Raw genomic sequence first — 24,665 nt, 5'->3', positions numbered from 1 at the left:
AGTCCCCTTTGCCAAGCCCCCTCTTGGATCCCTGAGGTTTGCTCCACCACAGCCTGCAGAGCCCTGGAACTCCGTGAAGAATGCCACCTCCTACCCTCCTATGTAAGCCACTGGGGTGGGGACTGTTTCAGTGGGTGTGTGTTGTGGTAAATATGTTAACTGGGGGTTCTACCATGCCTTGGATCATTTAGTTCCCAGATAAAAGACATATAACCTTCATATTTATAGTAAGACTTTACAACGCTGAAGCTGGGCTGATAATTCATCTCTAAGCTATTTTGTCTACTTCCCTATCAATATCCTTGAGATATAATTTACCATGTTTCACCTAGGCCACTCTCATACCAACTGGGCAGCCCTCATGGCCATATTTTCATGATTCACCTACCCAATGGCGTCTATCCTTTCTGCACCTTCTCTCTCCACTCTCATGGTCCTGCCTCAGACCCCAAGCCCAGGAACTGAAACTCTGCTTACCTCTCTTCTTCCCAGCTATAGGCTGCAGGCATCTCTATTGACCAATCAAGGATACCTTAGGGAACATGATTACATAGCATCATGTGGAGTACCTGAGGCAACCAGAGCCAGTACATTATATAACAACAGACTAAATCTATCTCACACTGATTCGGGATAGAGATGAGGCAATCCTCTAACTACCTATGTTAATGGTTATTACTGGCATCCCTGAGAGCATGATTATATATGATCAAGATACTTTCGTAGTTTTCCAAACTCTTTGTTTAGTACAAACTTACTGAGTACCTGTGGTGAATCTGTAATGTTCTGGGTTTTCAGAAACTATTAGGGAAAACAAATCTGTACTTCATGAATCTTTTATCCTATTGGGTGGAAAGAGAAAATGAGAAGACTGTGTATTAGTACATCAAGTGTATAATATCCCAGAATATCCTAAATGCTTTCAAAAATAGTAATTGATCAGATAAGTGGAATGAAAAGTGAGATGTTATATTATTCTGGTTTGAATTTTAGTGTTGCTTAGGTGCAGTGGTTGTGGACTTGTATGTGAAGGGAATAGAAAGGTGACTGATAGTTCTCACACCCAGATCTACCTACCCACTCATAAGCAATCACCCTCATAAGCAACTGAGTGAACAAACCCAAGAATTCTAGATGGCTTCATGGCCACCTAGGAGAACCTCAAACACCTACAAATGTCAGATCAGAGAGCATTTGTGTCCTCCCCAAGGTTCCTTGGGGAGTTTCCGGGATTCTGTGCCTGTCTGTCTTTTTACCATTCCATGCCTTTCCCCTACAAATAATATCTGTTATGTGCTATGTTTACATTGCACTTGCAAAGTAAGACAATACTATCACAAGCATACATACACACAGAACAGAAGGAGAGTTAAAATTGGGTACAGTTCAACAGCTCAGAGAGAACCGCTATTAATAATTGAGATCATGCTTTTAGGGCCTTTTTGTAAATCCTCCATTAAGCAGAGATCATAAATACAGAGTGTGGCTGGCAGCTTCATACATTCATATGCATCAGCATCCATTCATAACATACATGTACATATATAATATAAATATTACACATATGTGTGTTATGAAAGTATTTTTATATTATATTATAATATGTAATATAATATTAATTGTATATAATAACTGATATAATGTAGTATAACATAAAATATATCTAAACATTATATATACATATGTGTACTATACATTTAATCTTAGTATTTATTAACTGCACTTAATTGGGTCCTAAAGTATTATTTATTTACCCAATGTTCTATTCAGGTTGATTAGCGTACTTAGTTGTCTTGGCTATAAACAAAATTCTCATGAATTCATTACATACAACCATAAACAGTTTGGGATAAATTTTCAAAGATAACATTGCTGAGTCAAAAACATAAACTTTGGGCACATTTTTCCCCATAAACAACCAAAGTCTGCACAATTCTCCCACGGAAATATAAAAATTTTCATCCCTGGCCTTTTACCCATGCCTTAGCTTATTGCTGAATTTTTCCTGTTTGTACTGGATAAACAGAGACCACAACAATAATAAATAGAGTCTTGGTTTCTACACTGTATTTTTTTCAAAACATTAGTGAACTTGAACTATTCAATATATCCACATTTGACATGTAAATTTATATTTTTATGAATATCATGCACTACTCACAGTGATGTAGGTAAAATGACCCAGGACAGAGATTTAGACATCTTTGTTGTTGGATGTAGTTTATGCCATGCTGTCCCTACACAGCATCACTTCTACAACCCAGGGATGGGTGAAAGCAGGCCTTCTTATTGCAAAGAGACCTGGAATGTTGCTTATCATCTACTTGAAGGATAACCACTACCTAACATGATCTTCCTGGCTCTGTGTCCCTAGGGCAGCTGTCAAACCTCTCTGTGCCTCCAGTTACTGTAAAAGAGAAAGAATAATAAATGCCTGGGGTTGAACTGACTCCTAAATGACTTCATATACAAGGAGAATTTGAATATGTTCTTATTACTCTGGGAGAACTCAGTAGTTACTCTCAATCCTGTGCTACATTGTACCTATAAGAGCCTTTATTGAGGAGTCAGTAGTGACTGTTAGAACAAGAAGATGTTGTACCTCAGCAGGCTACCCTCTAAGACCTTTGGGGACTTTGCTCATTCCACCTGAAAATGAAAGCTTGGGGTCAGAGCAGGAAGAAATTCATCTTAGGCCACCCAGCACATCATGTCTGAGACAAAGCTAAACTTTAGCCTTCCTGAAGTTCTCCCACAATGATGTCCTTCCCTACATCAACCTACAACAGGTCGCCTATCATTGTAACTGACTGTCTTGGTTAATAAATGTCTTCTGAGAACTATGTAGCATATTTATGTGGAGGAGGAGCATAGTCAACTATGGACCACCATATTCAAAGTCTAGAAGAACAAAGCCCTGTCCAGTAACTGCAGAAAGTGACATCTCATAGGGCAGGTTACCATAGACCTCCTTAGTCCAGAACATCCCAAAAAAGACTCCATGAAGAGAAGAGGTACCAAGTTCTTCTCCCTCTGTAGGACTTAGAGACCCTAGAGATTTCCATGGTTCCCACCTCTCATTCATGGAAATGTCTCTAGTGAAGTAACAGGAACTACTTTTATAGGCTCAAATCTCTCAGTGCATGATCAGACTCAGATAAGGTGCTCAGTGTGGTGAAATCTCAGATGCTCTCTCCCCTCCCAGGTGCTCCCAAGATGCAGTTTGGTCACAGCTACTCTCAGATATGTTCAGCATCAAAAATGACAGCATACCTCTCAAGTTTTCTGAAGACTGTCTCTACCTGAATATTTACAGCCCTGCTGATTTGACAAAAAGCAGCCGATTGCCTGTAAGTTTGGGAACCATTAGTCTAGAATTTAAGTTTGAACATCTAGATCTTCTCTGTGCTTAGAAGGTGATAAAGGCAGCAAGGATCAGGAGCACATTGGTCAGGAGTGATTCAGGGACCACATCTTCCAGTTTCTACTTGAGTTTTTACTCCAGTGATGTCAGACTTTTGTAGAGAGCACTATACAGCTCACATGTAGTTTCCCAAGTCTTCACAGGACAGATGGCTAATCCTACTCATGAGAATCCTATCCCCACAGCAATTAAGTCATGATTTCCAATAAAGTCACAACTGGGAGGGGTCTTAGGGGGAAACCCAAACACAATATGATACAGATAGAGAAACTTAGGTTCTGGTGAGGAAGCACAAGGAAGGGGAGACTCAGGTCTCCTGGTTTTCATGTGGATCCTCATAGATCTGGCTGGTGGAGCAGGACAATGGCTTCATTCTCAGGTCACCTGTGACAGCTTTATTGATAGATGAACAATCTCACTCTCCCATGAAGGTGAGGGAGGAGGGAGGATGCTGGGACAATCTCAAAAGCATGTTCCCTGCCTGTAGGCAGCACCCCAGGATTTCACAGTGGCTCATTTCCATGCCTTTGGCACAGTCTGAAGACCAAATGACTCAGCATTTCACAGGGGAACAAAGTGCAGGAGAAGGAGCAGGCTGCCAGGTACAAGATTGGGAGAGAGTTTTCTAGAGAGGGTAATCTTGGGTTTGTAACACATCAGCAGCACTCAACAAACTTGTCATATAAAAGGTCTGTGTGAGACCCATTAATGGGGGACAAAGTTATGGAAATGCATGCTAAGATTTGGTGTTTCCTGTCTTCAGAAGTCAGCTGGAGATAAGCAGAAAAAAAGCCTTGGTGATTCCCATTCTTTAAGTTATTTAAAAAATGAGCATCCCAGGAGCATCCTTATCCGGCCTTCTCATTGGAAAGGGAAACAGAATGTTGATTATAATGGACTTAGAAATATAAGTACTATCTACTATGGATTTCCTGGCTATATGACCTTGAGGCAGCTGTCAATCCTCTCTGTGCATCAAGTCCCTCATTTGTAAACTGTGAATAGCAATAAATGCCTAAGGCTGCTCAGTGTCTGAGATGGCTTCTTCTACAAGGAGAACTTGTATCTGTCCCTGATTCTCCATAATTGTCAGCTCTACTCAACATTGGAACCCTTGAAACCATTTGTCAGGAAGCCAACAGCTATTGTTGGAATAGGAAGATGGTAGAACCTTAGCAGGCCAGGCAACAAGACCTTTGGAAGCTTTACTCACCATACCTGGATCAGAGATTCAGGTACCTAAAGAGTCAAATTTGGGATCAGAGAAAGGAAACATTTAATCTGTTCCCATATAGCCGTGCTTGCAAGGATCATTTCAACTGGTCTACAAAGATACATCATAATCCCTTCAAGACATCATTAACCACAACCCTCAGACTCAGTCTTCACTCTTAGATATCCATGAGTCATCTCTCAGAGGCTACAGAGATGCAGAGGGAGAAAATGGGGATCTTGAGATCATGGTAACAGGAGACCTTCTAGCTTCAGACACATGCACTAGAAACACAGGTTCTGAGAATTAAACCTGGATCTACCTTCAAAAACATGAGAGCAGAGCCCTTTCTTAGCATCCTGGCCTGTTTCCTCACTTTGTCATATAAAAGGTCAGTGAGTATCAAGCTGAATCACAGTTCTGCCTGAAAGCCAACAGTCATGCTGACACACTAACTCAGACCTGTAGGAGGGTCGGCCTCATGACTCAAGAGCAGTCTTTCTGCACTCTGGTCATGGACTGGAGGTGTAGGTCAGCTCAACATCTGGCTGACAGGAACAAGCACCAGGATCAAGTCGTACATCATTCTCTTACTGGCTGCAGTTTCTCAGCAGGAAGCTTCTCCTCCATTTCTTATCTGTCACACAGGAAAACATTAATCCTTACCATATGGAGAGGTTATTATTTATACTGCATAGATCAATTCTTGGTTAATCATACCCTCAAGATCTTCTCTTGAAATAATTGTATTATCACAATATTATTTACACACCCTCATTTCTTTCCTGATTTACATGCTATTTAAATCAAAGAACATGGATTATGAATTATTACAACTCTTCTTCTCAAGTTTCATCAGGGAGCCTGGCTCACTGTAGATTCTGAGATAATGCTAGCCAAATGACCAAAGACATCTTGAATGAAGTGGATGTGAGCTGGGGTAGCATAGTGGGAAGACTTAGGCTTGAGGAGAGGCATGCTAGGAAGAGATGCCATCAGGGCAGCGGCTGTCTCCCCAGACAATCCCTTACCATAGAGAAGTTTAATTCATCACTGAGGAGTTAAAAGAGATGAGACTAAGGTGAAATACAAAGCCTGTCTCTTGTTCATGCTCAGGTGCCTGAAGTCCCTGTTGTGATGAGCATACCCTTGGCCTTTATGGGTCCCATGGTAATCTCAATTCTGTGTCTTAGGAGGATGTAAGAGATGAGAAGAAAGGGTGGGTTGAGTGGCATAGCATCCTGGACCTCATCTTGGAGAGCTGAAAACAAGAAGAGTCAGCCTTTTGCAACCTTCCTGGAAACTGGTGTGGTTTGGTCAATGGCCTCGAGTCATAGGCTAGATACAGACAACCAATTCATATGATCTCAGCAGTGGCTCCAAATCTTCAATCTACTGCCTGTGTGGCTTTATTGTTTTCTAGGTGATGGTATGGATCCATGGAGGTGGATTGATGATAGGCGGAGCATCAACCTATGATGGACTAGCTCTCTCTGCCCATGAAAACGTGGTGGTGGTAACCATTCAATACCGCCTGGGTATTTGGGGATTATTTAGGTAAGATACTAGATTTCCTTCACTGCATATTAATTAAATTTTGTTTTGGTTCATTTTGTTCAATTAATGAAACCAACACCCAAGATTGGCCAGATATAACACAAATTTATTGAAAGGTTTAGAAGACTCAAGGCCCAGTGTTTGGGTAGAAGACCCAGGAGTGACAACTTTTGCCTGGGAAGTAACATAGTAGAAGAAAAGAAATTAGATTTTTATGTGAAGAAGAGATAACATGACAGGGGAGAAGTGAGTGATGGGAGGCAGTCTTGCCACTTTTACAACAAAACACTCCTGGAGAACTGAACAAGGTTCTATGAGCACTACAGAGATCCTCCTGAGAGTGGTTCACCCAATGGCACAGTCACCGTGCACCTGACCTCATCTCCTCAGGCCATTTCATTGCTCAGTACTGACTTCCACAGTAGAGCCCAGAGCCCAGCTCCAGACTGTGCAAGCACTATTATATTTCACAATTACCACAATCAAAGTCCTATACCTCTGATATTTATAGTTTTTACAATCACCTCTTGTTATAAATCTGCACTTTGAATAACATAGCTGCTCCAGTCAGTGGCCTGAGTGATCTGTAAGACAATGACTGAATCCTATCATGTCTCTGCCCTATGATCCCTACATCCAATGATATGGAAAATCCTGTGAAGTCTCTGTTCTATCTGAAGTCACCTGTCTTACATTCACACATCTATTCTTTGGCCCTGGGAGGGCACCTAATGCTTCTAACTAAAATCCTCTTTGCAGTTACTGATGAAACCCATGGACTCATTTATTTATCTTGCCTGATGTTGCTGCTTCCAATAGCATTTTCTCAGTTGAAATGCCACCCTACAGCCCCACATTGACCACTTTGTATTTTTCTGCTAGCTGACACACTCTCTTCTAGTCTACTTTATTCTGCTTTCCACTGTAAGCTACGCTTAGAGATTTTGTTTGTCTTGTCTATCTATTTGGACAATGTTGGATGTAGTATGGATCCTCAGTCAAGTACATAGTTGCCAGAATATAAGTGTAGAGCCCCACATAAAGCAATGTTGTGAATATAGGCAGGAAAAGTCCCCCATGTCAGTAATGTGATGTCCAACCTGATTCTGGAAAGCTCACTGAACCTCTATAGGTCGTGTGGCTCATGAGAGCCCTGCCATGACATCTCTGTCCTCATTCTACCCTGTCACCTTGCAGCACAGGTGATGAACACAGCCGGGGGAACTGGGCTCACTTGGACCAACTGGCTGCACTACGCTGGGTCCAGGATAACATTGCAAACTTTGGAGGGAACCCAGATTCAGTGACCATCTTTGGAGAGTCAGCAGGAGGTGTCAGTGTCTCTGTTCTTGTAAGTATCTTGGCACTAGACCTCTTGCTGGGGATTATGTATCTACTGGGGGCTGAAGGTAGGGTATATGGGAGGGAACCTGTTAGAAAGCAACCAGTGCAGTACAACATCTTTGCATTCAACACCCATGTTCAGGTTGACTCTGTTTGCTTCACAGCATCAGATGATGGACAGCTTCAGGTGTATAATTAGCTCTCTTTGGCTTATATAAGCTTACCATTAGTTTTTTTTCTAGTCTTGAAGCCATGAACATCTCCAGCTTCTCTCCTCACTTGGTTGATACCACTCTCCTTCCAAATCATTTCAGTATTAGGCCTCACTCTCCAAGTCCTGGGGTGCAGTGATGGGTACTCACTACAAATAGGAAGAGAGGAGCAATGAGTTGGACCAAGTTTCCTTGTTTGGGTTGAATCTGTATCTTCACATTAAGGAAATTCAAGACCTAAGATCAGAATGGGGCTTCCCTCGAGGTTAAAAAGAAAACATCAGGTTGTCTTAGCAATGAGGGGAAAGGTGTATAGGAGAAATGGAAGACCCAGTGGGGAAGGGTAGGGTAGAAGATGTGGGTCACAGACATAGGCTGGGCACATGAAGTGTCTTAGTGGTGTGTGGAATTGAGCAGTAGGAACAGTGAAGGAAGCTACAGATGTTCTGGGAGCTGTTAAAAAAAAAAAACTTACCTTCCTCAAAGGTGAGCAGATGTTCAACCATGGAAGTAACACACACTGGTTTCCTACTTAAATTCTCAGAGGACAAAATTTAGAATACTAACCAGTTATTATATTTGAGCTGTAATGTTTTAGAGTGTGAGCATTTTAATACAACATTAAAATAAATGATTAAGTATTTCATGCAGTATTGACATAAGATTTAGTAAGGAGAGAACCTGGTCAGTATTTGGAAGAATGTAAGAAGAGGTGTGGGAAGGCTGGAGAGATGGTTCAGTGGCTGAATGCCTGCTGTACTTCCAGAAAACCTGAGTTAGGTTTCTAGCAGCCATATTCACAGAGATAATAGCCATCTGGAAACAGAGAAAAATTCTTTTTTTCAAAAGATTTATTTGATGTATATAAGTGCACTGTAGTTATCTTCAGACACACCAGAAGAGGATCCCATTATTGATGGTTATGAGCCACCATGTGGTTGCTGGGAATTGAACTCAGGACCTCTGGAAGAGCATTCATGCTCTTAACCACTGAGCCATCTCTCCAGCCCAGAAGAAAATTCTTAAGGAAAAAAATATGTATAAAACACCCAATGAAGAATAAAGTCTTAAATAACAACAGGGATTGTCACTTGGCTGTTACATTTATTTTTTCTTATTTTTTTATTTTTATTTTTATTTTATTTTTTCAGTCTTTTCTAAAGTTCCATATACATTCATGTATATATACATAATGATATGAGATATCATGTCTTTCTATTCATCATGCATCATTTATCCTCCATCCATATTCTCCTTCCTGTTTCTTTTTCTCTACATAGTCAGCAATATTAGCTTTTTAGTTCCTTTGTTCAAAATACTTCATGTCATATAGTAACATATAAATATTGTCTTTACTAGTAAGCCCTCTTCTGTATTGCTTCCTTTCTATAATTGAGTAATATTGCATTGTAAAAATTAATCCTAATTACCCAATCATATATTAATATTTTGGACTAAATCCAATTTTTACTATTTGAAAAATGATGTGCTTTCTGAGAAATGTGCACAGTTCTCTGTGATCTTTAGTGTTAGGATAAATTCTGAACAGTAGAGAGACAGACAATTTGTACAGGTAAATGCTACAAAATCTTTTTTTGCTATTGTCTTTCCAATAATTTGGATTTGCCCAGATAGGTACTGGTAGTGGGTTTTCACTCTATTCTGAGTATGAATTCATGCCACATTCTACTGAGATGCTCTTGGGAAAAGTCAGAATAACAAGCTGTCTGGGATTTGGGCTAGGGTGGGTGAGAAGCAGTCTTATCCATGGAGCACCAGGGTCTCAAAATGCATGGCCAGGAGATGGAGGAGCCCTAAACAGTAAGTGTGTCATGATTCATAGTCTCTGTGACCTTTCTTTTTACTACAGAGAAATATCCATCAAAGCAACTTAAAGAGGAGTTTATTTTGACTTGTACTTTAAGGATGCAGTTTACCACAGCAGGGGAGTCATTACAGCAAGAGCTGAGGTGATTGGTCACAAGGACACATAGAGAGGATTCAGATCAGAAGCGAATGCTACTGCCCACCTCACTGACAACCTCTGGTCTTCAAAACTATGTCTTTTAGCATAGGTCAGGAAATTAAACAAGTGTGATATCTTACCAAGTGCAACAGGATTCATCTGCAGAAACTTGGACCATGACAAAGGTGTGTGAGATGAAGACTTGGAAACCCCAGATTGGATCTACCCTCTTTAGCTTTGATCAAACGTCTGGGATTTAACTGTAGCTTGATTTTCTCCCTAGGTGACTTTAGCATGGGCTGATGACCCAGTAAACCTGCATTCTTATGTAAAGGAGGCACAGATATTGAATAGGCTGCTAGTCACGTGTTATAAGAATGTTGCTGCCATTAGTCATCTTCCAAACACAATTAATATAATACAGAAACTCCCCCATAGCTGTGCTAACAAGTTTATCTCCTAGGTGACTCAGGATTTTCCTTTTTCAATTTAATGTTAACCACAAAACCCATCTGAGGAGTATAAAATCTTCTCTTCCCACCAGGTCTTATCTCCTCTGGGCAAGGACCTCTTCCACAGAGCCATTTCTGAGAGTGGTGTGGTCCTCACTACAAGCCTGGGCAAGAAGAATATCCAGGCTGTGAATGAAGTAGGTCCCAACCTGGGTATTCCTGCATCAATTTCTAAGCTTCCCTTGGGTCTTCCCTGGCTTTTCTGGTTGGGGGGTGCAGCTGAGATAACTCAACAAATTCTTAAAGTAAAAATTGCTGAGCAGAAGGACTGCCTTTTGGCTCAAAGTGAAGGTACATTCTGCAAGTTCTGATGTACCCTCATGTGAATCATGTTACTCAGACTCCCTGAGATTCTGCATAGGAACTGAAATGTGAGGTTTTTTTTTTTTTTTTTTTTTTTTTTTTTTTTTTTTTTTTTTTTTTTTTTGTAATTCACCTGAAGCAAAGTTGTTACTGAGTGGTAGAGGCAGTATATGAAACCAAACAGACCTCATCCTTCATTTCAAATGGCCTCATTAGAGGCATTCAAGTTAGAGAACATTTTCCCCAGTGATGTGTGTGTATGTGTGTGTGTGTACGAGCGTGCATGTGCACAAGCATATGTATCATGACTCATTCACGTCATTATTCCTATTAGTAACAGAGGCAGTATTCTGTGGGATATGGCATCTACATCTGCTAATTTAGAGCAGTATTCTCAAACTTTCTACTACTAAGACCCTTTAATACAGTTCTTCATGTAGTGTTGACTCTGAACCATAAGATGGCTTTTGTTGCCACTTCATAATTGTCATCTTGCTGATGTTGTGATTTGAAATGAAAATATCTGATATGCAGGATGCATTTTCATTTTTACAAATTGACCCAAGAGGGTCAAAAGCCATAAATTGAGAAGTGTCAATTTAGACATTTTACAAACCTTCTATCACCTTACAATATAAGATGTGAGACCAAAACCTGGTGATGCATGACTATAATCAAAATACCTGGGCAAGCAAAGACAGAAAGAAGAAATTATGAAAGATCAAGTCCAGCCTGGTCTATATTGTAAGTCCTGGGATAGCCAGGGAACTTAGCAAAATCCTATCACAAAAACTTCATAATCATCATCATCATAAGAATGAATGAAAGAAAAAAAAAAAGGGAGTGAGGGGAGAGGTAGGGAGAGTGGAAGAGGGAGAGCAGGAGGAGGAGGAAAAGGAGGAGGAGGAAGAGGGGGAGGAGGAGGAGGAAGAGGAGAAGGAGAAGACTGTGCTAGAATCTACTGTTGACATCGACAGAGAATATAGTCATTACTCTTGAACTCTGATGTTGCCTGTGATCATTTTCAGATAATTGCTACTCTTTCTGGGTGTAACAACACCTCATCAGCTGCCATGGTCCAGTGCTTGCGCCAGAAGACAGAGAGTGAGCTCTTGGAGATCACAGTGAGACTGATACATGTGTGTATCCCTTCTAGTTGCCACTATCTTGTGCCCTTGGCCCCAAATTTATTTCTTTTGCTGTTGTTGCTCTGGATAGACTCTAAAGGGACAATTTCTCAGCTCTTGGGAAGAGTGTCAACAATCTCCTGACCCCAAATGGGAATTTCATTTCCTATTATGAGACACCTTAAATGTCAAAAATTAGTACAATTATATATCTCATTTGAGGATTGCATTAAAATCTTGCAAATCTATGAAAGCTTGCTTTTTAAACATTCTTGTAACATTTTATAGTGAATAAGGGTCTTTGCACTGCAGGGGTGGGTCTATACACTGCAGGGGGCGGGTCCTTGCACTGCAGGGGGTGGGTCCTTGCACTGCAGGGCTTCTGTATCATACCAGGGCTGAGGAGTAGGGTGATGGCATGTGGCTGGAGTGCGGGGAACTTTGGAAGGAATTTCAGACTGCACTTATTGATGAGAAGGTTGTGGGGCATGAGGTAAACAGAAGAGGGAAAGATGCCTTTGGCTTCCCTGACTCAAAAGGCCAAAGCCTGTGGTCTCAACATGTAGCTGTCAGTATTCCTGAACAGCAGTGGTTCTTCTGTGGGTCTCATGGTTCCTGACTCTAGTGTCTTCCTTCAATTCCCAGGTACCGATCCATGCAGGCCCTTACTGTCTGTCTTCTGCAAATCTACCTCTGCTTCACCTTCTCACTCTCTTTGCTTCTTGAGAATACAAGATAGACCATTCCATTTCCCTTCTTAAAAGCCTGACTTTACCTACAGGATGAAGTCTCTTCCATGCATTGAGATAGTACCCCCACCCCCACACAGCCCTGACTGCCAGAAAGGTGCCACATATATTTCTGCTCTACCTTCCTTTCTGTTGCTGTGATTAAAACCCTGAGATATAAAGCAGTTCAGTGGAATAAAGGATTTATTTGTGTTACACCTCTAGGCTTTGGTTCATCATTGAGGGAAGACATGAAGCAGGATCTCAAGCAGGCCCGTTCAGCTAAGGAAATAAATACAGCAGAATCTGTGGAGGAAGGCTGCTTGCTGGCTCATGGGAAGACACATACTTGGCTAGTTTTCTTATATAGCTTAGGACACGGTTTCCAGGGAATGGTGCTGCCCACAGTGGGCCAACCAGACATTCCTCTACAGACAATGGCCAGAAACCAATATGATCCTGATAATCCCCTAACTGTGAGGCCCTATGACCCTATGCTGTTAAAGCTAACTAGAAATATATATCAAAGAATTAGGTTTTATTATGAAACTTTTTGAACAATCAACTTTTGTTGTTTTCTGCCTGTCCACTTCTATATTTGCTACTGCACTATTCATAATAGCAAAGAAATGTAATCACATTTTTGTCTATCAACAGAAGAATGGGTAATGAAAATGTGTCATGCATACATAATGGAATTTTAGTCAAGTATAAAGAAAAAAGTGCCATATATTATATGTAAAACTTAATTCCACTATTTGGCTCCCTCTCTAACACTCTACCAAAGAAGTCTTCCAAGTCCAGGCCTCTGTGACTTTCCTGGAATAAGCCCTGTATACAGGCTCCTTGCTCACTCGACTCATTTTCTTCCCGATGCTTACAAATGCCCACTTTTTCTTTAGTTGTCTATGGTGTTCTTGTAAAAAAAAAAAAAATCCACCAGATATCAAAAAACCAGCTTTGTGTGTCCAGCATATCTTCTTCCTACAGGAAGCAGCTCCTCTTGCCAGATTTAGAACATTCTCTCATCACTAAGCAGCTTTTTGAAGGTGGCAGTAGTTGTGCCCAGGTGTTATTTTGTACTGTCAGCCTATTGGACAAAATCTTGTGCTCGATGTGGTATTTGATTTCTCTAAATAAAAACAAGATTTCAGTTTAGGCTCCTGTAGAAGCCAGCTACATATCTCAAAGCAAGCAGATTTGCATGCAGATAAACAGAGGCAATCAGCTCTTATTAATAGGTGAGAATTCTCCTCTCCCCAATTCCCTACCACCATTGCGTTGGCACTGTTGTTCCCCACCACAGACTTCTGACCTAAAGTCTCCTAGGCTCAACCATTGTTTTTAGAACATTGGGTTTCTGTGGCTATAGCTACAGGAGTCTTTATTCTTGGCAAGCTCTCAGACCACAAAGAGTGGATACGGATCAAAGATAAGCGATGGTAATCATAAGTACTGTAATTTCTGTTTTGCCCAGAACAATATCTCCATGTCCACCGTGATTGATGGAGAAGTGCTGCCAAAGACACCAGAAGAGATCCTAGCTGAGAAGAGTTTCAACACTGTCCCCTACATAGTGGGCTTCAACAAGCAAGAGTTTGGATGGGTCATTCCAACGGTGAGAATGTACATACCTCTTAGATACACTCTACAGAGGCTCAACCATCATTCTTTGCTCTGACCAAGGGTTATGCACCCAGATGACTACCATTCAAAGAGGCTTAAAACTTTCCATGGAAATTTTTTTCAGAGTTCTTGATGAAGCCCCTTGGAATGCTAATTTATATCTGGCCCAGAGAAGGGATTAATAATTGGAAACTTTCTAAGATAACTACTCAAAAGGGGCTCAGGGTCCTGGCTGCTCACCATCAAACTCAGCAATGCTGAGCTCTCTCAAGCAGGCATTTTAGGGTCCTGGTATTTGCCTGCAGTGTGACTTCCAGTGCTCAAAGTCACACTGAGACCAGAGCAGATCTCTGAGTGCAAACATGGATGGGATCAGCACATTCCCAGAGTTCTGCAGCTTTCATGCAGAAGGACCTCATGGGGCATCACAGAAACAAACATACAAACACAGTGACAGATCTTCTTTCTCCTATCACCTGAGTCTGGGTGTGTATGGCCTGTGTCCTCTGTCCCTGAGCCTTTGGCTTCTACATGACCCTAGCCTGAATGCCCTGCTGCCTCAAGGAACATTGTTCCTCCTAGTGTAATAAACAGTCACTTGACTGTCTTCTCTGTATGGGTTTAGCATTATTCATAGAAGTCCATTTCTTTTGCTTGCTGATTTTTTTTCAGAACCATAAGCTCCCATATCTGTTAGCATTGTCCCCCAAGCACCTTTCTTTCACTTGGTTTTCTTGGTTTGTCTGTTTGGTTCTTCTTAATTTACTGGAATTCACCAATGTTTTACCATATATGTATTTAACAGATGATGGGAGATCTACTCTCTGAAGGCAAAATGGATGAGAAAATGGCCAGTCTCCTTTTGAGGAGGTTCCACTCTGACCTTGTAAGAGTCTAGGGAGTCATGGGAATGGGTTGGGAAACAAAGGTCAGTGATTTGCTTTAATCACAGACAAATTCAATGGCTACAAACAATGGTGGTGACTGTGGTACCTCCCCCACTTTTCTACTCTATCTTCTTTGTATCCCAGTGTAACAAACTCACATTCCTTGTTCACCAATCAAAACTCCCAATGGTACAGGACAAGTTACCAGGGGAAAGATTTATTTGGAGAGCTTTATACCTAAAAAAGTTTGATGCCATGACCAACAAAGAACATCAGGTATATACATTGGAGGGCTCAGACCAAGTAGTGAGGAGGCATATCAGATAGGCGGGCACTAGGACAGTTACAAATTGTAGGTTCCCTGCCTTTCTGATGCATGAGCTTCTGCTATCAGTAGATCAGTGACCAGATATTCTGGAGTCTGTACATCTAAAACAAAATATTTACTGACTAGCAAGTCATATGAGTCATGTCTTTTTTTATTCCATTCCATGGATGTAGCCTATTTTATTTGCTAGGGTGCTAAAGGGTATCTGTCCCTATAGAACAGGGGAAAATACTGAATATTTACTTCCTCTAGAGGCAACAGTTTTCAAACTGTCGGGTGGTGCTAGGTAAAGGGGTCTTTCCCACCACAGCCAATGAGAGAACATAATTTTCAGACACCTGACATCCAAACATAATGACATACAGTACGTGAATCTAGAAAAGCTTCCCTAGTATAGCAAGCTGGTTTGGTACAAAGCCCAGGTGGTCCATGAGCCATGAACTCATCTTAACTGTCTGCAGCTAGACAGGAGTGATCATTTTCTCATCTATTTTAGAACATCTCTGAGAGTCTGATTCCAGCAATCATTGAGAAGTACGTAAGAGGAACAGATGACCCTGCCAAAAAGAGAGACCTTCTTCTGGACATGTTTGCAGATATATTTTTTGGTATCCCAGCTGTGCTCATATCCCGTAGCATCAGAGGTGAGTCTTTCATGAATCTTATATGATGAATGGGAGGACATGGACTCAATAACATGTCTCTTATTTGTCCATTTCTCAGCATAGGCATAACATGTGTATGTGTTTTTATAATATAGAAATATATATATATAATGTGAGGTTAGGGATGTATCTCAGTTAGTAGAGTCCCTGACTAGAATGTAGGATACCCTGCATTCAGCCCTGTGTAACCTTGTAAGTCAGACCTCGTGGTACATTGAAGGAAGCCAGCCTGCAGCTTCACTTCATTCCGTGGGTGATTCACGAACAGGGGAACTCGAGATTCTGTAAGATAAACGGGTAGGGAGAAAAGAGAGACGACACCAGGAAAGTGTTCTTATCGAGGTGTGTACTTTACTTAAAGAAACGGAAAATATATATCCTAGAGGCAATAGAGTCAAGCCTTTCGGCAGATAGGTGAGAGCGGGGGAAACGGACATATCAAAGCAAGAACTCCAGGCAGGAGGGCGGATCAAAGTTTTAGTCTCTATGAATACTGGGCTCTCGGTTCTGGCTTTAATCTCTCGGGCTGGCTCCAGACCCCTGGTGAGTCGAGTTGAGGTGTTGTCTCTGGTGTCGGTTGAGACCTCTCCGAGAAATCAGCAGGGCTCCCACAGTACATGTTTGTAATTCTAGCACTTAGGAGGTGAGGAGAGAAGACTAGATATTCTTTGGCTACACAGGGAGTTCAAGTCCAGTCTGTGTTACATGAAATGCTTTCGTGAAAAGAAGAAGAAGAAGAAGAAGAAGAAGAAGAAGAAGAAGAAGAAGAAGAAGAAGAAGAAGAAGAAGAAGAAGAAGAAGAAGAAGGAGAAGAAAAATCTAGGGTCAGGAATAGGATTAGGGTTCAAAAGAGCCTCTTCCAGATGAGAAAGTCCAGAAAGAGAGAGTAGAAAGAAGTATGGGGAGAGGAAGTGTAGAGTCCTTCAATTTCCTTGGTGTGTCTTTATCCACCTTGGTGTGTCTTTATGCAGCTTGGTGTCACTGGTTAGAGAAGGTGAGAACCAGGTTTGGGTCTTCCACAGGGCAGTCTGCCACTGGCTTAGGCCTGCACAGATAGAGCTGAGGCTACACAAAGCTCCTCCTAAATTCAGCAAGATTCTCTTGTGCCTATGCGTGATCTATTCCAGTGAATGGTCTGTGAATTCTCAGAAAGAATTACATCCTTTTGGAGTTAAGCTGTTGACCTTCTTTATAATTCCCTCCTGTCATCTGGATCTAAATCCTTTGTTCAAGTTCAGTGTTTTGTTATAAATTTTTTGTCTATATGACCCAATCATTGTTGAAAGTGGGGTATGGCAGCCCACTACTGCTTTGATATTATAATCTCTCCCCATCAAGGTACTTTAATATTTATTTTATATGTTTATGTACTTTGTCTTAGATATCTCTTTACCATTATTATATTCCATTGTTGAACTGACTTCTCACTAGTATATAATGGCTTTTTTTCCTTTTTATACTTTTATTTAAAGCTGGCTTTTGATGCAGCTATAACTATTTATCTTCTCCTTTGGTTCCTCGTTGTGCATAAGATCTAATGTCCCCTCAAGTGCAGTCCATGCATGTCTTAAAAAGTTGGGAAAGCTTATTTTAAGACTGTATAAACTCTGGTCTTTAAAAAAAATAAAATAAAATTCACTTTTCGGTCCCACAACACCCAGAGTAAACTCCACTCCCAGGCACTCTAACACGCTCAGAATCAGAGGTGAGCAGGAACCAACATCTGTCCCAACACTGGGAGTAACTGGGACCAGCGGGACCAAGCACACAGGAACTCCGCCAGCCCAGTGACTCCGATTCCTTCCTGTCTGTCTGGGTTAGTGTTCTGAGCAGACCTTGGGCACAAGCTTTGCAGCCAGTCCCACAACACACAGAGAAAGCCACACTCCCAGGTGATCTAACAAGCCCAGGATCACAGGATCCCAGAATCACAGGATCCCAGAGACAGCTTGACTCTGAGGATTTCTGACACAACCAGGATCACAGAAAAGACAGGCTCCAGTCAGAGTTAGTAAGGGCAGATAGCACTAGATGGCGGGGGCAAGCATAAGAAAATAAACAACACAAACCAAGGTCACTTACCATCATCAGAACCCAATTCTCCTACCATAGCAAGTCCTGGACACACCATCACACCGAAAAAGCAAGATTCAGATATAAAATCACTCATCATGATGATGAAACAAGACCTTAAGAAAGACATAAATAGCACCCTCAAAGAAACACAAGAGACACAGGTAAAGATCTAGAAGCTCTTAAAGAGGAAGCACAAACATCCCTTAAAGAACTACAAGAAAACACAATCAAATAGGTGAAGGAAATGAGCAAAACCATCCAGAATCTAAAAATGGAAATAGAAACAATAAAGAAATCAGAAAGAGAGACAACCCTGGAGATACAAAACCTAGGAAAGAAATCAGAAGTTGTAGATGCAAGCATCACCAACAGAATACAAGAGATAGAAGAGAGAATCTCAGGGGCAGAAGACACCATAGAAAACATTGACACAACAGTCTTTGCAAAGAAAATGCAAAAAGCAAAAAGCTCCTAACCCAAAACATCCAGGAAATCCAGGACACAATGAGAAGACCAAACCTAAGGATAATAGGTGTAGAAGAGAGTGAAGACTCCCAAGGTAATGGGCCAGTAAATTTCTTCAACAAAATTATAGAAGAAAGCTTCCCTAACCTAAACAAAGAGATGCTCATGAACATACAAGTAGCCTATAGAACTCCAAATAGACTGGACCAGAAAAGAAATTCCTCCCGTCACATCATAATAAAAACACCAAATTCACTAAACAAAGAAAGAATTTTAGAAGCAGTAAGGGAAAAAGGTCAAGTAATATATAAAGGCAGGCCTATCAGAATTATACCAGACTTCTCACCAGAGACTATGAAAGCTAGAAGATCCTGGGCAGATGTCATATAGACCCTACAAGAACACAAATGCCAGCCTAGGCTACTATACCCAGCAAAACTATCAATTACCATAGATGGAGAAAACAAGATATTTCATGACAAAACAAAATTTATACAATATCTTTCCGCAAATCCAGCCCTACAAAGAAAGGATAATAGATGGAACACATCAACATAAGGAGCAAAACTACACCCTAGAAGAAGCAAGAAAGTAATATTTCAACAAATCCACACAAACCTAATTCTACCTCTTACAACAAAAACAACAGGAAGTAACAATTACTTTTTCTTGATATCTTAATATGAAATTTAATATTACCAACATATCCTAATTGATTGAAATCCAAAAATATATGAGGAATTAGAAATTTATTGATTGTCATCCAATGGTCTCTCTAATTTGGTAATTGGAGAAATAGGCCCAACATTATACAATCCATATACACTTTCAGCTTGTTTGTTCATGACAATGTCTTGCTATGTACAACATAATGGTCTTAAGATCTTGCTTCTCCTATCTCAGCCTCTCTATTAGTAGTATTGTTTATTTCATGTTTTTACATTATACTATGGTTTTCAGAACAGCTTACATATTTTTAAAGTATTTATATACCTAAAAGAAATGTAGACAATTAAATTGGAAGGGGGTTGTAAGAGAACAACAAAGAGTGAGACTGAATGCTTTGCTTGACATTTGTAACTCTTGTATCAAGTTACCACAGTAAGAGCCAAGATTTTAAGCTCTACTAAATACAAAACAAACAAACAAACAAAAACACTTTATATATTTATGTTCATTTAAGAAAATATTAGTAGTGATGTATTATTTTGAAATATACAGTTAACATGTTTGGAGTTATTTAAAATTTATATTGAGAAAAACGTATGCATTTTCAGTATTGCCATAGACAAGCATCTACATAAGACTGCTAAATTGATTGTTGTTTTATATCAAACAACTTTTATAATACTCATTTTTATTGTTACAATATTTTATAAATTTTAAAGAATATGACAAAAAAGATATTGTAGGTCTTGAAGCGGGGTCTCTGGGAGGGGTTGGGGTATAAAAGGAAAACAAGAATGTGATTTAATTCTATTTACTTAAAATATGTTTTTAAGTGTTAACAAATTCAAATAAATTGAAATCATGTAACTTTTCTCATTATAATGCAATAAGACTTAAAAAAAAACATTCATTTACTACATACCCTTTTATTGGAGAATTTACCCTGAATGGAATTTATGATAGTCAAGGACTTATTAATACCTGTCACAGCAGTTGTTTCTGCTGGTTTTGTAAATATTCTCTTCCTACTGCACTCTCTTGGTCACTTCCAGATGGCTTGACGGGTTGAATGACTTACATGCTTTGAATTCTTTATTTTTACTGTGTGTTTTGCAAAAAAAAGTTCACATTGTGGCCATCATAAGGACCTATATCCAAAGACCCTACTTTAAGTTGATAATATAATTTGATTTCATATGACAGCTGTACAATTTTATCTAGTTTTCTTCATTTAAAATTAGTTTTTTTTTATTTTATGTGTATGGGTATATTTGCATATGTATGTCTGCAACATACGTTGTGCCTGGTGCTCACGAAGGCCAGAAGAGGCCGTCAGACCCTGTAACTGGAGTTAAGGGATTGTTGTAAGCTGCTGTGTGGGTGCCCAGAACTGAGCTCAGGACCTCTGGAAGAGCATTCAGTTCTCTTAACCACTGGGCCATCTCTCCAGCTCCACTTTGCTTTACTTTTGTGTGTGTGTGTCAGAACTTGTATGATTTTGAATGAGCATATTAATGTTCATTCTTAGCAGTATTTTTGTACAGAACCCATGCACTATGTAGGAAGAAAAGCCCCTACGTATTAAGATTTTAGTCACATGATGTCCTGAACATGGCTTCACAAGTTTATATCACTGGCACCTATGCTATTCATTAGTACATTGATCTTTCAGTTTAAAGGCCCCTAGCAAATGTTCATAAGGTATCAGCAGAGACAATGAGCTCCACAGGCTTTTCTCTTGGGGATTATCACTGAATACATCCAAGGGCTCGCTGCCTGCATTGCATCTACTGATTCTGCATCCCATAAACAGCTGGCTCAGATCCCAGGTCTACTTCAACCAGCTGTGCAACCCAAGCAGGTCACCAGGCTTTCCAAAAGATGCTTCTGTCCTATACTAGTAACCAACTATCTTCTTCAGGGATGGAGACCTCAGTGCCACCCAGGTGTGTGTCTACTAACATGAACTGTACACAAATCCATGTCTCCTCAGATGCCAGAGTCCCCACCTACATGTATGAGTTTCAGTATCGCCCAAGCTTCGTGTCTGACAAGAGACCCCAGACAGTTCAGGGAGATCATGGCGATGAAATCTTCTCTGTATTTGGAATTCCATTTTTAAAAGGTATTGGCTCTTGGCTAGGTGTGATCTGGGAAACAGGAGTACTGGTTTCTCAAATCTTGGTATGAGGGCCTTCAGCAAATTTCTTCTTTTCTCCTAATGCTAGTTTCTACCATTCTATAGCAGAATTGAGCTTCATTAGGCAGTCCCCAACCTTTCTCCTGTTCTATCACACATAAAGATATCTCATGTGTACCCAACCACAGTCATTCTCAGAATCATGACCTGAAGCATCAATAAGAGAGGTGGTGAATCACCCATAAGGCACCAATCTAGGTCTAGATTACCGCAATTTAATTTTCCATGTAATTTTCCTTCTGTACAATTTATATTTTCCTTTTTATTGAACATAGACTTTTTCCTCCCATATGATATCCTGATTTCAGTTTCCCCTCTCTAAATCCTCCCAGTTCTTCTCCACCTCTTCTCCCATGTGGCTCCACCCCTTTTTTGTGTCTCATTAGAAAATAAACAAGCTTCTAAGGAATAATAATAAAATAGATATAATAAAAACTAACACATTGGAAAAGAACAAAACAAGCAGAAGAAAAAGAGGCCAAGAGAAGGCACAAGAAACAGAAACCCCCTCGTTTGCATACTCAAGAATCCTATTAAAACACTGACTTAAAAGACATAATATATATGCAAAGGACCTGTAGGATAAAAGAAAAAAGAAGATGCATATCAATGAAATTAAATTAAATTAAAATAAGATTTTGTTTAAATAAAGGAAGAGCCCTAAATTGTCATTAGAAGACAAGGACCCTCCAGAGATGTCATTGAGTTTGTTTCCTGTTGGCCACCTCCTGCTAAGTATTCAGCCTACCCTTAGTTTGTTTCCTCAGTGAGATTCCCTTTGAGGAAATTAAATTTTCATTTACAAGTAGTCATGAATTAAAGATGGCTTCGGTGTTAGGGATGGGGACATGTGCCCACTTTTTTCAGCTCTAGGACGCCATCTGGTGGAGAGCTCTGAAGACTCTGTGAATGCTGTCAGTCTCTGTGAGATCATGTGTGTCCACATTCTGCTGATGGTCCTCCACACGCTCTGGCTCTTACATTCTTTCCACTTCCTCCTCATTAGGGTTCCCTGAATCCTAAGGAGAAGTATTTGATGAAGACAACCCATTTAGGGCTGATTATTCCAGAACATTCTCTGCCTAATCTCTGGCTGTGAGTCTCTTTATTTATTTCAATCTTCTGTAGGAAGGAGAAGAATGGAGATGAACTCGGACAACAAAAGAGCAGACTCACGGTGCATGCACACATTTCCACACCTGGGTCACAACATCTGTCTCTTCCCTTGACCCCTGAATGTGCACAGTGATTAGCCAGGGTCTTCTCACACTGGAGTGTTTGATTGGGTGGTTAAGGACTGAGCATCTCTTTCTGCCTTTCTAACAACCTTCCACATGTAGCTACATCTGGTTCACACTTGCAGTAGCAAAACATTTTTTCCCTTCCCCACAGAGGGTGCCTCAGAAGAGGAGACCAACCTCAGCAAGATGGTGATGAAATTCTGGGCCAACTTTGCTCGCAATGGGTGAGGCTTGTGGCAAAGATAAAATGGTTGGGTAGGGTGTAGCCAGGCGTATCTTTTAGGAAAGATGACTTTCTGAAGTCAGAGTGATAAAAGCCCTGACCAATCTGTGTAACCTCATCGCTCTATAGTGAGAGTTTTCTAGAATCTGATGGTCTGTTCCAAAACATGTAAGCTCTCTGTGGAGGCTGTCAACCTCACAACTGAGACAAGCCAGGGGTCCATTCAGACCTCAGAGGGAGGGAGGGCCACAGAGCAGTCTTGAGGAATTCTATTTGATTCTGTTCTCAGGAACCCTAACGGGGAGGGGCTGCCTCACTGGCCAGAGTATGATGAGAAGGAAGGGTATCTGCAGATTGGAGCCACTACCCAGCAAGCCCAGAGACTGAAAGCAGAGGAAGTGGCTTTCTGGACTAAGAATCCATCTGAGACAGAACATACTGAACACACAGAACACAAATGAATAGGAGGCTCTGCCAGCCTCAGGACCAGAGGAGCCTAGATGGGGCTATTCCACAAAGGATGGCTATATACCAAAGATGGATCTTACAGAGGAAACTGCACAAGAGTACAGTATCTCAACTTGAAAATAAATTTCCTTTTTTAAATCAAATCAGGAGTTGTGTCTTGGGCTGAAGATGAATCCATGCTCATGGGTGTGAGGGTAGGAGGATGAAGAGGGATGCTGGCATAGAAAGACACCTTTTCAGGGGAAGATTGAGGGAGTGGTTGCTGGAATCTGAGGGAAGATAGCTGATTGGAGGAGAGGTAGGATGTGATTATTACCTCATGATTCACCTCCAAGTAGACAACATTGTCACACTGCCATTCTAATCACCACAAGTAGACAAGAGTAGGAGTATAAATCCCCTGAGAACCACAAACCCAAAGAGGACTTTGCACCCATCACAGACTTCTTCACTGATGTCAGCCAGGTGTTCATTAGTAAGAATGACAATGAATAGCAAGGCTGGACAAAGCCTGTCTCTGTGGGTCCAAGCACACAATACTGTACAAACTCTTTTACATGAAGAAACAAAATCCTGCTACATCCGCAAAAATAGCATGGGAGCCTCTCTTCCCAGAGCTCTTGTGAAGACCCATTGAGGCCAGGCAAACAGAGCTCTGATGTTCTACTTTCCCTATGTGGAGTGCAGGACACAGTCCTGGGTGAAGGCATTAAGGATCTATTGGTGTCTGGGAGAGGCAGGATTACTGAGAAGACCCCAAATCCAAGACTGGGGACACGAAGGCTCACTAAGGTAAGGACTAGATGAGAGCTACAGAGACTGCTCCCAGATCCAGCCACTTCATCAGCAGATACAAGGTACCATCTACCAGAAGTCTATTTGTAGTGGAAAGTGAAAGTACGGAGAGAGACTCTCTGAGAGGGTCAGGTGAAGAGACTGGAAGGACCTGGAAAAATAGGACAAAGATAAGAGAGAATAACAAATAGTAACAGGCAATTATTCAGCTTCCTGTAATTTATAAAACTCGGCTTGAAGATACAGTGTATTATATCAAAAGATGTGACTACTCCATACCTAAATTCTTTTTTTGTAGTGCCAGGCATTAGATTTCTTTTTTTTTTATTAGATATTTTCTTTATTTACATTTCAAATGTATCTCCTCTTCCAGTTTACCCTCGGGGGGCGGGGGGTACCCTGTTCTCTCCCCGCCTCTCCCTGCTCACCAACCCACTCTCTCCTGATTCCTGGCCCTGGCATTTCCCTACACTGGGGCATAGAACCTTCACAGGACCAAAGGCCTGGATGACAGACTAAGCCAGCCTCTGCTATACATATGATGCGGGATCCATGAGTCCCACCATGTGTACTCTTTGGCTGGTGGTTTAGTCCCTGGGAGCTCTGAGGGTACTAGTTAGTTCATATTGTTGTTCG

At 40.9% G+C, this 24,665-nt stretch overlaps 1 protein-coding gene across 1 annotated transcript in view; it reads left to right on the top strand.

The window, feature by feature from the left end:
• LOC116067860 overlaps positions 1-24,665 on the top strand; it is a 104,369-nt gene that overhangs the window by 42,907 nt on the left and 36,797 nt on the right. The window contains exons 16-27 of the mRNA XM_031336871.1: positions 1-102; positions 3,206-3,350; positions 6,061-6,194; positions 7,392-7,545; positions 10,261-10,365; positions 11,560-11,672; positions 13,824-14,004; positions 14,818-14,898; positions 15,724-15,871; positions 21,096-21,227; positions 22,695-22,767; positions 23,056-23,196. The exon at positions 1-102 is cut by the window's left edge and continues 163 nt beyond it. Of these exons, the coding sequence (XP_031192731.1) occupies positions 1-102; positions 3,206-3,350; positions 6,061-6,194; positions 7,392-7,545; positions 10,261-10,365; positions 11,560-11,672; positions 13,824-14,004; positions 14,818-14,898; positions 15,724-15,871; positions 21,096-21,227; positions 22,695-22,767; positions 23,056-23,196 (1,509 nt within the window). The remainder of the gene's footprint in view (positions 103-3,205; positions 3,351-6,060; positions 6,195-7,391; positions 7,546-10,260; positions 10,366-11,559; positions 11,673-13,823; positions 14,005-14,817; positions 14,899-15,723; positions 15,872-21,095; positions 21,228-22,694; positions 22,768-23,055; positions 23,197-24,665) is intronic.

Source organism: Mastomys coucha, unplaced genomic scaffold, assembly GCF_008632895.1.
Source record: "Mastomys coucha isolate ucsf_1 unplaced genomic scaffold, UCSF_Mcou_1 pScaffold22, whole genome shotgun sequence".
Classification (NCBI taxonomy): domain Eukaryota; kingdom Metazoa; phylum Chordata; class Mammalia; order Rodentia; family Muridae; genus Mastomys; species Mastomys coucha.
The sequence above is the reverse complement of the archived record's forward strand: the minus strand, read 5'-3'. Positions and strand labels throughout refer to the sequence as shown.